Source organism: Ptychodera flava, chromosome 10 (assembly GCF_041260155.1).
Source record: "Ptychodera flava strain L36383 chromosome 10, AS_Pfla_20210202, whole genome shotgun sequence".
Taxonomy (NCBI): domain Eukaryota; kingdom Metazoa; phylum Hemichordata; class Enteropneusta; family Ptychoderidae; genus Ptychodera; species Ptychodera flava.
In genome coordinates, this window is record NC_091937.1 from 31,308,443 (window position 1) to 31,325,015 (window position 16,573).

The following is a 16,573-nucleotide window of genomic DNA, read 5'->3' on the forward strand; positions in this document are numbered from 1 at the left end:
TATATATATATATATATATATATATACATACATATACATATATATCATACATATATATATCATTACTTTGTACTGAAGTAATTTTGTTATTATATATATTTATATATATATATATATATATATGTATATATCATACATATATATATCATTACTTTGTATTTGAAGTAATTTTGTTATTATATACACACACACACACACAGATATATATTATATATATATATATATATATATATAATATATATATATATATATATATATATATATATATATATTCAAGATATCTTGGTCGATCCTATCAAGAGCAAGCATTTATTCCAGTGTCTCTAAGAAATGCAATCTTTGTCTAACAGAGAAGATATTCATAATCTACTATAAAAATAAAACTTGTGGGGCTCATATCAACCTCTCTGAGTAGGAAAAATTTGTCAACATCCAAGGTTTTCGAAAATCTAAATTGTATTTTTCTTCATTGACCTAACACAGGGATGGCGACCATTTTTATATGTGTGTATATGATGTAATTCTTCTTTATTGTAATATTGCTCTGCTATACAGCACATCGAGATGTATACCCCTTCGGGAAGATAAAAACAAGTTGTTGGGATATTTGGTTTTTTGAGATCACCTGAGAGGTACATTTTATTTTTTGACATTTTCTTAAAATGCTCATAAATGCACACTTGCATATCAAGTTGCGATTGGTTTGGAGGAAGTTTGAAAAGTTATATTTGTTTTCGTGTCGGCATTTGGAGGCCAGCTCAGAACTTTTAAAGGTAGCACGCGCCTCGAAAGTGACAGACTGAAACTTGTGCTCAAACTTCCCTAAATGAAAATTTCAACCATATGACCAACTCAGAATTAAAATCAGGGGTCACCGAGTAAAGTTCGGTACTAAAGAAACAAATTACTTGACATTTACTGGTTTTTTTGAAATTCAAAATGGTCGCCATCCCTGTGTTAGGTCAATGAAGAAAAATACAATTTTCGATTTTCGAAAAGCTTGGACGTTGACAAATTTTTCTTACTCAGAGAGGTTGATATGAGCCCTACAAGTTGTATTATTTATAGTAGGATTATGAATATTAGTTAGACAAAGATTGCATTTCTTAGAGGCACTGGAATAAATGCTTGTTCTTGATAGGATCGACCAAGATATCTTGATTGTATATTTAATTTTGACATGTGGACACTGATCGAGGATCAGAGAATTATCTTGCACTGGGACGTGGTACGCAGTTTCGCCTGCTGCGTCCGGAATGAAACCCTGCGGACTGACTGACGATAAGCGATGTCGTCACCTCGTTATTTCTGGGCCAAAGATGTTTCATATGTTAGGCAGGCAGGAAAAGAAGACATTTGGACGAAGCGATAGTTCACAAACACCCTCACTTTGTTAGTTGTAAACCGAGATTTGACAACCACTCACTGCATCGATCTCAGTCCGCTATGGACAGAAATATTCCAGGTGAACGACTGTGTCTAAGGAGCACATTCCTTGACGTGTACAGCCAATGCTCTGGTATACTCGCTCAGAGTTTGGAAGCCTTTGAAGCAATTTGCTTTCTGTTTGATCTTATTAGCAGTGTTTCTCTTTGAGTGAAATTCTTCCCCCGTCGATTGAAGCAACACTCGAATTTTGAACAGTCATAAACTCATTGTCCCTGACAAATGAAGTATTCGGAGTTGTCAACTCACGATTGCAATGACAGTTTTATACGTCATAGACACAGACAGAATATTTAAACGTGTCGAGTAAATTTGTTATTTTCCGCCTATTAGCCATTTAAACGTCATAGCCACCAGTTCAAAGGGAATCACACTGTTTATAATGTGCATTGGTTGCACTGAATGTGTCGTAATTGTTCCGATGAAAAACAGGCTACTTATCTAAGAAGTTGTCAATGAGCTTATATCATTTGCTAAATACGTTGTCGACATTCAACGTTATGCTTCCTTTGCTGGCTGATAATGCACATTTCTGTTACTATCGATACCTACCGTGCCCTACTTCAGTTGACGCTTGTTGCTAATCACGTGACTAGAGAAAGGCTTGCTAAAAAGTGGCGGCCACTAATTCGAACAAAATATACGATTTCTCCTTCAAAAGTTGCACAAGCGATCCGAGAAAATATCACTGATTGGTATGCTTCGGATTTGCACAAAGATTGTACAGTAGCTTTCTGAAGCTAGTGCAAATCTTTTCAGTGGAAATACAACATTGAGCCAATAGAAGATTTGTATCGTCGTCGTCGTCATCACCACCACCACCACCACCACCACCACCACCACCATCATCATCACAACCATCATCATCATCATCATCACCACCATCATCATCATCATCATCATCATCATCATCATCATCATCACCACCACCATCATCATAATCATCATCGTCGTCATCGTCGTCGTCGTCGTTGTCTTCACAAAGCACACACACAAAGCGCAATATACAATCTGAATAAAAAATTTTCGTTTATTGTTAATGCAATTGACATGCTCATGAGTATTTTCGACAAAATTTGAACATAACATGGAAACTAGCACTCTACATTATACAAGAATTAAACCTTTAAAACGCCATAAATTTGAATAATGCAGCAATTTCTTCGTTGGTTCGCAGACAGACTAACAAGAAATCAGAAGTCAATAATGAAAGTCCAAACATCAGACGATGCAATAAAATAGTTCGGCACGCTATCGGAAAAAATACGTATCATTCTGCCATTTTATAAATCTTAGTAACAAATCCTTTGCAATGCTATCAGCGACCACAATTTCTAGATTCTCCACCACAATTTCCAGATTTATCGATGGTGTGGTTAATTGCCAGTTGTTTGGCGGTTATCCCCTCACCAGCAGGTGTCTCATTCCCTGAAATAATGGACGACGGAAGTGTGTCTCACCGTTCATTGAATGTCAGATGATAAAACTGAAGAAGTAGACATTAATCTCCGGTCGCAATTTCTCAGTTTTATTTTAGTATGTGCGTGTTGCGTCAGGTGCAGTGATTGAGTCGGGTGTACGAAATGCGCGGCGCGAGTGCCTGGTCTGACAGCACTGATCGATAGGGGACAGCAGACGCTATGATTAGAATCCCTAAACACAACATGGCGTGCATCACGGATCCTGCGGAAACGCTGCCGTAGCGGCCATTTGGTTTTATCGTAGGTATGCCAAAATAGACCGAACTTCAAAGCTTAGGTCCCTGATCGAATTAAAGGGCCAGTAGCGGTAACTTTAATTATTTTTCAGTGACTACTTCTGCTTTTAATTTCAACTAATTTCCAAAAGCATGCTGAAACATCCAATACGTAGCATGTCAACACAACGTCCGTGCTTGTAAATGCACTGTTATTGTTTATGTTTGAATCCTAGTCCGGACCAGAATTCACTTGTCAACAATAACAATGCAGTCTACACTGACTGAGTTGGCAAGCTGAATACTGTGTATTTCAAAATGCTTTACCAACGGGGAATTGAACAAGAAACTGTAGTTGACATTAAAACAAAAGTAGTGAAAATATCATCAAAAGTTACACTTCCTGGCCAATCTAGAGAACTACTATTGAGACTTGGCAATTACAGCCAGTACAATATCCCGGAGACAAGTCCCACAGAGTCCGTCCCAATACAGCTCCCCAACCCAAAGGGATGGTGTTTGATCACTGTCGAACACTGTTTTTATAACAATGTTGATGATAAGAATCCGTAAAGATTTTCGTATTTTTTGTGAGTTTTTTATCAACGATTGCAGATCGCATAAAGCTTGCATGAGGCTAGATAAGTGCACGCGTGAAACATTTTTGGTACACAGTCTTTGTTTGGTATAACCACTGCTCGATCGTATACACAAACTTTATCAAGAAACACTGCGATCTAATGCGCATGCCCAATAAAAAAAACGAGAGTAATTTCACTAAAATTTAAATACCTACGCACATTAGCATATATAGTTGATTAGTATATACAATGCTAATTTTTTCAATATGTTATTTTAATGCGAGTTCTTATTACGGGAACTTAAACACTTGCTTTCATCTTTGCCATACGTAAATGTCAACAGTTCTCTTATGAATAGTATGACGCCATTGCAAGTCGTAAAAATATTGCAAAATTATCGCTATGTACGGTTGTTCGCGGTTGTACGTTTGTTACTTACTAAATATAGCTTGGCGCCCATATTCGGGCAAGTTTTGTCACGCGTTGCTGTTGTTGGATTTTGTCGTCTGAGCTGTTGACGGTTATCTTTTGTGCTGTTCATTCGTAACATTTGCAGTCGCCTAAGAAGTTAATTCGTATAGTTATTGCATGCGTAATTTCGAAAAATGTAACTTAAATTTACGGACAAATATTTATGTTTGCATGTTTATGAGAAAGCAATGACGTCATTTACTAACCACCCTATTAAAGTGACGGTTTTTCTTTTCAAATGATTGTTCGGTTTTATAATCTAAGTAACTGCCTTGTGAAGTACATAATCACAGGAACATTTTGATGATGCGTAAACAAACAAACAACAACAAAGCCCCTGAATATTAACTCCAATGTACAATAGCTACGGATTATTTTTGTTCCGGAAAACGAGTACACTGTCATCTTTTACGCGCCCTAACATATGTTGAATTATATTATACCTGTATATTGAACGCGTAAATGCAGCGATCTGATAGGTCGAGACGCGAAATGAACCGTGGTAAATTGGCGATATACCACGGCTGGAACACGCGCGAGCTCTCGGCAAGAGCCAAAATCCTTTTTTTTTCTTGGCGTTCTATGCGAGAATTTGAATATACTGTTATGATATAATAGCAATAAATCACACCCAGCGACGGTATACCACTCGATTTTGACCAGTTCACTTCATATATGCACTCGGTCGTGCACTGGTCAAAATTTCGTGGTATACCATCCCTGGGTGTGTTTTATTGCTTAAATACACAGCGTTGGCCTCGCGAAGACCACGCAGTGAGCACAACGCGGTGTTCCTTTTGGCCGATGACCAATCATAGTTCGGACTGCAACTCAGATTCAACTGTCAACAGATTTAGACAGCAATACCGTATTTGCTGTGTTGACCTCTTAAACACTGGGCAATGCGACGTGATCTTGGGAGTACTGCAGGAAACGGTTCAAACAGATGAAACAAAATGCTGAACAATACAGCATAAGCTGCAGTTCAGGTGGAATGCTCGGGGACAAACATTTGGACTCTAAACTTTTACAATGCCTTTGTTGACTACCGCTTGTAGGAACTCATTTTCAAGCTTTTAAAGTAAGGAAATTTTTCACAGTCTTAATTTTTTCGAGTGAAGAGAGGGATTGCGGACATTTTTAATTTCACGTGTCGGTAAACATTTCGGCGATTTGTTTGTCTAGCATCAAATTTTGCATATGACTCCTTACTTTTATTCTTGATTTCAAAAAGGTATGATTTAAAGTTCAAGTTCTTTACGGAGGGTTTGAGCAAAAGTTTGTCTTCAGTTTCGAAGCGTATACGACATACATCAACAGATATTTTCAATGAATAAGTTTGTGTTAACTAGAAACTGCCATGTGTTTTACTGTTCTTCGCCATTTTTGTTTACTTTTAATCAATCAGTTTTTACTTTGTTCTGGTCAACATTATGTATCAATTGTCAATAGACTAATTAAAATTACTTTTATCTTTTATAGGGAGTCTAAGAGGATGCGACTACGCATGTTTCAAATTCCCATAAAATTGAACTCATTCAATAATAAATTCAGAACCGCTGATGCCATGTTTTTATGTAGTATCGTCTTCTATCTTTTCACGACTGTCTTTGTTTGTCTTTATTTTTTCGGCAGCCTTAGTGTGTCTAACCTACATAGGGCCGAGCACATCGAGATTCGAAATTGCAGAGACAGGAAGAAAGCGAGAAATTACTCATTCGGCCGTTGACCGAATAGTACATTAGCCTTTTGCTGATTAGCGCAAGTATCGCTCATTTTTTTTAATCAATCTCGAATCACTCAGATTGATCTCCTGCTGAAGGGTGTGACCGCTAAAAAAAGTTTAACGTCTCAGGGCATGCGCAATAAAAGCTGTGACCGCGAAATATAATTATATGATATGCAAAACACGCGCCAATTTCTCGAACAGAGTCGATTGGAAACACAACGACGAACGGACATGTTATCAACTTACGATTAAGGGAAACTCGTGAACTGGCTAATGACCGTTTTAAAGCGGTCTAATTTGGCTGTAATAGGGGGATTACAAACTCACAGAGCCCGCGATTACATCAGCAGCCTGTTCTCGAAATTCAACGAGGAAACCGATGATTGAATCCGAGCGACCAGACGTGGCGACAACGTGACTGTGTCTAAACCATCGGCTACTTTCATGTCCAGGCGTTTACGTATTCAGGGTCGTTTTTATGAACAATACCCGGAAGAATATCTGATTCCCGGTGAGTGCCCATTGCTTGCCAATGCACTAGTACTCGAGAGAGCATCTATTTATTGAGCAGTAATAAAAACAATGATAGCATAACTCCGGAATTAATAAGTTTCATTACATGGACTTAGAATAACATCAGATAAAACGATGGACTATTAAGAAAACGAAGGACACATTTTATTGATTTCAATCTTTTAATTAAGTTCACAGTCACTACCCAAAGCGATGGGACTGTGTTAAGTTGAAACAGTTGACAGTGCTCTACATAACGTAATAGACATTGCTCGATAACACGTGATCATATCGTGTACAGGTAGCTATAAAAACATACCATACATGTATGTTGTCAGTAGCCAACCCTTCTACGACGACTACCAACCTACTGAACTGTCTTAATGCTGACTATAAGCTTGCCCCGCTGGCTAGATAGCTATTTGTTACATACATACATACATACATACATACATACATACATACATACATACATACATACATACATACATACATACATACATACATACATACATACATACATACATACATACATACATACATACATACATAATTACATGCATACATAATTACATGCATGCATACACGCATACATACATACATACATACATACATACATACATACATACATACATACATACATACATACATACATACATACATACATACATACATACATACATACATACATACATACATACATACATACATACATACATACATACATACACATACGTACGTACGCACGTACATACTACATACATACACATACATAGATACATAGTTACATAAATACATACATACATACATACACAGATACATACATACACACATACATACATACATACATACATACATACATACATACATACATACCATTGTTTATCAAAGTCATTAAAAGAGGATATGCGTATATACTGATTTACACTTAAAATAATTCTATACATAACTGTCCTCTTTTCACACGACATAAACCTTTTTTTTGCCTTTAGTGAGGAAGGCTTTTGTTCACTTCCATTTTCTCGGAGTCGATGACGTATTACTGTCCATACTGTACACATCATAGTACTATATCAATCAGTACGCTTCACGCGTGAATGTTATTCCTCGCTCTTTTTCAATTTTTTGCGCCCATTTAGCTAAATGAAAACTTCATTTTATCTGGCCACTCTGAAAGACATATTGTGAGCCATACTTTGAATGAGACAAAAATGAATTGATGTGATTTCAAAGGTTTCGCTGAATGGAATTAAGCGCTTGTAATAAATGCTGCAGTTCTGTGCAGTTTTGCAATGGTTACAATAACATCACCGCGATGAAAGCTGTGTTTAATTTAATATTACAACTTACCTACTATCCTTTTCAAGTAACAGGTTCGCTATAGGCACAATACATTTGAGCGTTTGAATTGGATATGATGCTGGAATTGGCCCAGCTCAGTCGTTTCTGTCGCTCTTCTTGTAATAACATTGCAACTTAAGTATTAATTGAAAGCGATTAATGGAAAATCTCGCTTCTCTGAATGGCTTACAAAAGGTAACGGCGTACAAGTAACGACTGACTACAGCCGGTCAAGCAATCCATTACACATTTATAGATCAGATTGTGTATCAGAATTTGGAGCTGGTTTTTTTTTTTTTGGGGGGGGGGGATTCACGTAGTCATGCCCATATTAAAATTAAGCAGGTTTTGGTACATGGTCTAATTAACTATTAGATATCTCGAGTCGGGCAATGTCTTCCGCGTCTAAATGTCCTCATTTTTGACACAAATAAGATTCGAGGATTCTTGAATCGAGCCACAAAAAAGAACATCTTCCGTGTTGCCATGGATGATCGAGATGAATCTCGGAAGGGAATTTCCCAGGAAACCTGGAGTACAGACACACTTACGGATCAGTATTGTCAAGACTGCCTGATTAACCTATCTATCTATCACAATATGGTGCACCCTGTTTTTTGCAATTGTTGCTTACAAATCTCGGAACGCGACATCGGCAATCTAATTTTAGCATCCAATTAAGAAAGCATGCACTTTTGATTGATATCAGTTGAGGTATGTTGCCATGATGTAATTTCTCAGATCCGAGAACCTACAGCCTTTATACATGGTTTTATGCGGCATATCCATAGGTTTATATGACCGGCATAGTAAGCAATGGTGACGTGTATGTCATTGTCGCAATATTAATACAATAGTGGAATTTGGGTTTTCCTATAACTTCGTCGCAGAATTGAATCTGTCATGGTAGTATTGTAACGCTAAATTGGTCGAGGAATGGCAAATCGAAAAAAGAACTATACACAAAAGCATCGCCTAAGCTTGTTGTATAATCTCAGGTAATGCTTCAGCGCTATTTGCTTTCCACGTGCCTTCACTTCCGCAATAGTGCAACTCGCAAAACACTACACCTTTCCGTGAGTGTTGTAAAATAGTATCAATGTCACCAGTCACCATTGGAAGAACTCATCCGTAACAGGATTGAGCCAACCCATGCTTATAACCTGGCTCTGAGCTTTTATTAGTATTATCAGTTGAATTTCTTTAAATCACTTTGAGGTAGAATGTGACTCTTTTCGAACAATTGAAATTTATGGTCTGCCGGATGTGGGGCTCATTTTGAAGCTTATGAAGTAAGAAAAGTATCCATTTTGTTAGCTTTCAGAAAATCGGAAATTACGTTTTCTCATAGAGTTAACACAAGGCTGGCGGCGAAATTTCAAATGTCGGTATATTTGTTAGGTAATTCTGTGGTACCAAACTTTACACGGTGAACCCTGCTTTTTATTCTTGATTTTGTATTGGAGTGGCTGATGATTTCAATGAGGAAAGTTTGCGCAAAAGTTTAAGTATTTCACTTTTGAGTGGCATACTGTCTTGAATAATTTTATCAGATGTGCAGTGACGAATACGTCACCAGGACAAATATACATGTGTGCCGCGAATAATATGCTAAATTTGAGACTCTTGACGGACTGTAACTTGTAATACGATAGAGGCCTTGTCTCCATTACAGTCGATGTTCAAGACATAGGGAATTAATTACAAGATATTTGAAGTCTCTATCGACATACAACTTTCATTTCGTATGTATCAGTGGTCTTTGGAAGAATTATCGTTTTATTAGGCATATATATATATATATATATATATATATATATATATATATATATATACGTATATATGTACATTATATATATATATATATATATATATATATATATATAATATATATATACAATTTTGTTTTTTAATGAAAATGTGATGTAACCATCGTATGCATGTGTGCGTGCATGCGTGTATGTATGTATGTATGTATGTATGTATGTATGTATGTATGTATGTATGTATGTATGTATGTATGTATGTATGTCTGTCTGTCTATCTATCTATCTATCTATCTATCTATCTATCCTTCATATTTGTTTTAGATAATCTAGTTATGTGTCGATTAAATTTGCAGTGCACTAAAGGGAAACGATGAATGCTAGAAACGTAAGTGAGTGTGTCAACTATACCATGTAAGGGAGATCTGAAATGTGAACGGTTCTGTTGACACTCATCTGGTAAACATGTCTGTTTGGTTCGACCATATTTACATTTGTCCAGAATCAAGTAAAGACAAATATTGATCAAAGTCTCGCTGGCAAAGTAGTTGTGAGAAGGAAGGAAAGTGTACACAGTTCCACACCAAGCAATCTAGCTAATGACCTAGAGTGATTTATCGGTTTGAGTAGTCCGTCGGCCATTTTGTTGTCTGACCATTTTTATCTCCATCGCGCCCACATATTCAGCTCAATGTTGATATTACATAGCTGAGACAGGAAAATTAGATTGCGCAATTTAAGAAATTCGTCAAGTCGGCAATTTTCTTGATTAGAAAGTTGATATCCCTATTTTTCTTTCTTTTCCGTTGGTTGACTCCCTCTCTCTACACTGATAGCATGGTGTTTACGATCGGAGGTGAGCGACGCTTGTGCGGGTAGGGTCTTTCAGGCGGATAAAGATAGTTATCAATTACTGTGTTGGCGGGGATGTCAGCGTTTTGCTATATTCCCTGTTGACATGAGTTTATTTTGGAACACAATCCGACAGTTTCGGTCTATCTCTGGTTCTGTGGGTTCATATGCAAATGAAATTGCTTTCGACTGCATTTATCAACTTTCCGATTTAGAGTTCATGAATGTGATTCCAGGCTTCGTTTAAGGGTATGGACACCGCTGATACCGCGAAGAAGACACACAACACCTAATTTGTACCGATACAAGACATTGCAGTTTACTACATACCGCGTGATACAAAAAATCACCACGCGCACGCGCACGCACTTAAACGATACTGCACGGCACTCCCAGTTCACTGTATGTATGTCATACTCTACCAACACATCCAAAAAATCCTGCAAATATATCTTGATCGACATAAAATTCATGGTCGCGGAACTGAGTACGCCATAATTGTCAGAGCACAACCAAGCACAATTCTCTTTACGTGCTCCGTGACACCGAATAATCGCGCCCTGTTGTAAATCTCAAATTGTGGCAGTCAAATTATCTCTTTTACTCCATTCACTGGCATATTTTCGTGCAAACAACCTTGACGATCTCAAAGCTACCCCTGACCTTTCCAATATCTCATTTTGACACTCTGAGAAAAATACTTCGATTTAATCATAAGATCAAAACCTCAAGGCTGATTTTGAATTTTTGAATGCGTTTATTTGCCACCAGGAATAAGTTTATCTGTAACAACGCTTGATCAGGCATGTCTGTAACCAGTCTCCTTGAACGTTGTAAAAAAATGGCGGGAAAGCCATTGGCAGACGACAACGCAAAAAGACGAGAGTCACCTAAAGACCTGACTTATAATAATCCGACCTGCACGCTCAAGTTGAATTAAATCATCCAAGTAATAAACGTAAAAATAGCCTGTTCTTTTTTATGGATTACATTCAGCCCCTGTGGCGGAGATAGGGATTGTGTGCGCCATGTCATCTTATATCATCTATCTTGTGTTTGCAATAAAAAGGCAAGAAACTCGTGAACATGAAATCCTAAAACCCTTAAATCCGCCTTCACACGGCAGCGTGACTCGAGCTCGGTATCCAATATTTCTTGAAAGAATTCTGCCCCGGGAGTTAACCTCAACGGCGAAAAATGTTACGGTGAGACTTGTAGCTGGTTTTTTTTGAGGTCGATTTTGTTTAAAAAATGAAACCTACCTTTGGGCGTCACAGTGCAGTTCTGACAAATCCCCGCGCTGGGAAACTCCACGCAGATATCGCAGCTGAGGCATCTGTGCCAGGTGGGGTCGTAGATCTCGTTATCCGGACAGGTCGGCTTGGCCAGGCTCAATCTGTACAACGACAGAGTAAGATACACGCCGCAGAACATAGAACTGGTGTCGATTATCACCATGTTTTTTCCCGACGTGTGGCTGATGAATAAAAAGGTAAATGATGATTATATTGCCAATTAGAGGTTCCGTCTTTTTCAACCCTGCGGTTTTGCAACAACCAGGTACGTGTTCTCGGTATATTTTGCAATGTTAAACAAACAAACCCAAGTAATGAGTTTCCTCTAATTTTCCGTTGAAGTTCTCAGGCGGACAGTGGTCATCTAACCAAACAAGAATCACGAAAAAGAATCCGAGAGCCGCATCGTCATTCCGAAGATTGTCACAATTGGCAACGTGCACGTGGCAAACGCCACTCCAGCCAAATCCGTGAAGATACCGCCAAGGTTCCTCCGTCGCTCACGGACGCATTGATTCAATTAAGGAACACAGTTTTGATTAGAATGCAGGCTGTTTCACCAACGTGAAGACCTCGAACACTGTCGAGTTAGGATAGCCAAGTTAATGAGTGGTTGGATGCTGGAACGGCCCAGTTCTCTCGCATTCGGCGTGATTTCGAGAGAATGTTTATGTGCCGACCCAAGTAGAACCCGTAATCTAGCGTCGGAGCGGCGTCTTTCAACAGCGACCGCGCGTACGTGCGTGAAATGCTCAACGATCTACGGCGGGAGTTATTTTCTTGCACGTGATCTAAAATGAATGCTCATTACACAACAACTGTTCTGACGCGGATCTACCAGGCTACATCAGGTGCAGACGACATTGCTAAGAATAAACGCGCGAAAATCCAATCGGTAACGACCTACTAATGAGATTATTGACGCGCGGATATCGAATATCGATATTTAGCGAATCAGACGTCGCCATTTTCTTTACAATTTTTCTTATTAAATCACATGCGCGAAAGTAGTAGGCTAGAGGGCCTTGTAATTTCTCTGCTGTGAAAATAAGTTTCTGGAAACGATAATTTCAAACCTTCAGCTACCATGGCCAAAGCAGTACCATCGGGAACGCAACGTCAGCGGAATTGTTACAGCAACACGCTGTTCACTTTAAAAAGAATTCATCATGACGCTCAAGGTTGTAAACTTGATTACAAGATAGTAAAGGTACATAAAGTTGTGCGCTGGTAATTGCGTCATGTTTCTTATCGGACATTCCAGCAATGTTATTTTCCATGTGATGCTATATATGTGTCAGTTGAACTTCCCACTCGGCCAATATGAATGGTACGGTGTTGCTTGTGTCAAATATTAAAGTATTTAAATCTCAAGAGAAAAATACGCACGATTGGCAAGGCCAAAAATGAAAAAATTGTTTCCGGTTGACATTCAGCAAAAGTGATGGTCCAAGTAAGGCCAAAAAAAGGAAAGGCTTTGTTTTTCTTACCCGCTCGAGTCGATCTGAAGTAGCTGCTTCAGCTGTATATCTACGTTCGCTTGGGGAAAAAATCTGAAAATGAGGGTAGGTAACACTCTGCAAAACGTGTAACATGTAATGTCAGGAAGATCACAAAGGCGGCATACATGTACGTTTCTGAACGATAATGTATAGTATTGTCGTCAAATTGCTGTGTGTCAGTGCACCGCGATGTGTAAACGTTCTTGTTTTCTTCAAGTTGTCGGTAGTTGGATCTTGTGAGCTCATAAAAAAACGAAATAAGAAAAACCGCGTCGCCGCATCATATTTTGAGAACACGATTGGAACTAATTTGGGATAGTTGGATTTCCATGTTTTTCAAATTTCTGAAAAGTGTTAGGTGCCATATAGCTGAATGTTGAAATATAACAAATAACTCATAAAAACAAGTGTGTAATGTATAAAGAAAAGCAGATGAGTAGATTAAGTCGGCATTACTTCACCATCCAATTACCCCAAATTCGTTCCAATCGTGTCTGAGATACCTGGGATGAGATATAAACCAATTTTTAGAAATATTTTTATTTGCAAAATTTGTCTGACCGGACGTTGAGACTGCAAGACTCAATTATTGCCTTCACGGTAACTCTGCAAAAAAGATCCAAATAATTTTTGCAGGCAATAGTTGGATAACTATGAGCAAAATATACAGACACCATGCATAAAACTACGTCACGTGATCGACTACCTATATCTAACTTGAGAAAGCGCAGTTGTTGTACAGTTCGACTTTAACGTACATAAAAAAAAAATACAGCAAGTTTCTAACAAGAAAGGATTTTATTTCATTTTCTACATATCTTTACTTAGTTTGACCGCGTCAAGTAAACTATACATCTGCTGAGTCAAGACACACCCATAGTCTTCTTAATGACACTCAGAATTCCAAACTAATGGATAGTGTCTTCCACAGGTGACATTATAGGTGCTCGGAATTCGCAACTTGGGGTATGAATCATGGCTTATCTGCCTCCATTTTCCAAGAGACGATAACAAAATCCGTCACAGATTCCCTAATTGGACAAACCCTTTCATGCGATATCTCCTATCTCAGCGTGAACGAGAACCTCCGATGTCAATAGCTATTGGCGGCAATCACTAAAAACTACAAATGTGCAAAGCGTATACATGCGGTGTAGTCCGGCAGCCAAATCCACTTTTGTCCCGAACCTTGTGTTAGGGTCTTAAGTTTTTTTTAAACCGGATTTTGCTAGTCAAGATAACCAAAGTGAAAAAAATAGTTACTGGATCTCCGTCAGTATTGAGCAATTTTAGATAATTAGCATAAACAAAATGGCCGCCAAATTATCACAAATTACCATTGGAAGCAGTAGAAGTAGTGGCTTTATATTGTTAAAGTCTGCCAGTAAAAGCACATTTCTATTAGTGCTTCAACTAAAAAAAGGTTAGTAATCATAGATGAATAAATTTAAATACTAATTTGCATAAATTAACACAAAATTATCGCAAATTACAATTGGAAGCAGTAGAAGTAGGCTTTATATTGTTAAAGTCTGCTAGTAAAAGCACATTTCTATTAGTGCTTCAACTAAAAAAAAGGTTAGTAATCATAGATGAATAAATTTAAATACTAATTTGCATAAATTAACACAAAATTATCACAAATTACAATTGGAAGCAGTAGAAGTAGGCTTTATATTGTTAAAGTCTGCTAGTAAAAGCACATTTCTATTAGTGCTTCAACTAAAAAAAAGGTAAGTAATCATAGATGAATAAATTTAAATACTAATTTGCATAAATTAACACAAATTTATCACAAATTACCATTGGAAGCAGTAGAAGTAGGCTTTATATTGTTAAAGTCTGCTAGTTAAAGCACATTTCTATTAGTGCTTCAACTAAAAAAAGGTTAGTAATCAGAGATGAATAAATTTAAATACTAATTTGCATAAATTAACACAAATTTATCACAAATTACCATTGGAAGCAGTAGAAGTAGGCTTTATATTGTTAAAGTCTGCTAGTTAAAGCACATTTCTATTAGTGCTTCAACTAAAAAAAAGGTTAGTAATCATAGATGAATAAATTTAAATACTCATTTTTAAATACTCATTTGCATAAATTAACACATAAACCAAACTTTATAGGAAAGCTTGAACTGTACCAAAGTAGATTATAAACAATGCTACAATGAATGCTAAATGAATTGGTGCGGAAACCATATTTCTTTTGCGGATATTCAGTGTTTTTCTATGTTACTCGTAATATGTGTTATATTTTCGTCTTCTATAATTTTGGACACAGTGTTGGGACACTATGGCGAAGCAAAAATTTTACAACTAGGTAACAGTAGGCTCCGTGTTTCATGCAGCTCTCTCAACATTATACACGTGTCCGAACACAAATATAATCGGTCTAATAACTGGCAAACGAAAATACCACAACAGTCTTACAAGGAATACAATCTCTAACAGAAAGAGACCAAATACAACAAGCAAAGATGCTCCTCGGACGTTTCGAAGAAGAAGTCAAATAACAACTTACACATAAACTCAAAATATAAGTTGTTACGTACAAAAAACTACTTCCCCAGACCAAACCAAAGGGCTCTTTTCAGGGCCACCAAATTTTCAGCCAAAGAACAACCATTGAAATACGATGGCCAGGCCGCCATCATATTCAAAATACACACAGAGAAAATTTAACAGATTGAGGAAATCTTCTCTGATAATGGAAGCAAAGAAAAGAATTAATTAAAGAAGCAAACAAAAATAAGACGCAAACAGGCGTACCAAATACAAATCCCTAAGAACACTAAATGTATTAAAATATCTCTCGGAATATAAACAGCACGATTGAAACTAATTTGGGATAATTGGATTTTCATATTTTGCGAATTTCTGAAAAGTGTACATGTTCGGTGCCATATAGCTGAATGTTGTAGTATCGCAAATTACTCATTTAAACAAGTGTGTAATATTAAAGAAAAACGGATTAGATTACATTTGAAGATTAAATCGACATTACGTCACCATCCAATTATCCCAAATTAGTTCCAATTGTGATAACTCCTGAAATAACATTGAATAGAAGCTTAAAATTTATTTCTGGAAAATTCCGAAATTAATTACAATACAACCAAATCTAACCTAATATCGGCAGAAAAAATGCCATTAAAACACTATCAAATTGAACCATAACATTGCCATAAAACCATTCGATAAAGACAGGGGAAATGGAATAGAAATATCAAATTAAACAGATTACATTGAAGAAAGTCACAGACTTTTAAGCCAAAAGAGATTACGATACAAAAGCGCGTGTAAATGACAGCGACAACACAACCAGAAAACTACACGGACATGTACTAAAATAAACAAATAGACAAATGATACATTCAAA

At 37.3% G+C, this 16,573-nt stretch overlaps 1 protein-coding gene across 2 annotated transcripts in view; it reads right to left on the reverse strand.

Annotated features, from left to right (window-relative positions):
* LOC139142504 (neuronal acetylcholine receptor subunit alpha-10-like) overlaps positions 1-12,526 on the reverse strand; it is a 96,603-nt gene extending 84,077 nt beyond the window's left edge. Inside the window, exon 1 of one of the 2 annotated variants that reach the window (XM_070712457.1) lies at positions 11,658-12,416. In XM_070712457.1, coding sequence (XP_070568558.1) covers positions 11,658-11,853 — 196 coding nt within the window. In that variant the 5' untranslated portion in view covers positions 11,854-12,416. Of the gene's footprint in view, positions 1-11,657 lie in introns of both variants that reach the window. The other variant, XM_070712458.1, reaches the window with a different exon arrangement.
* Positions 12,527-16,573: the final 4,047 nt, after the last annotated feature.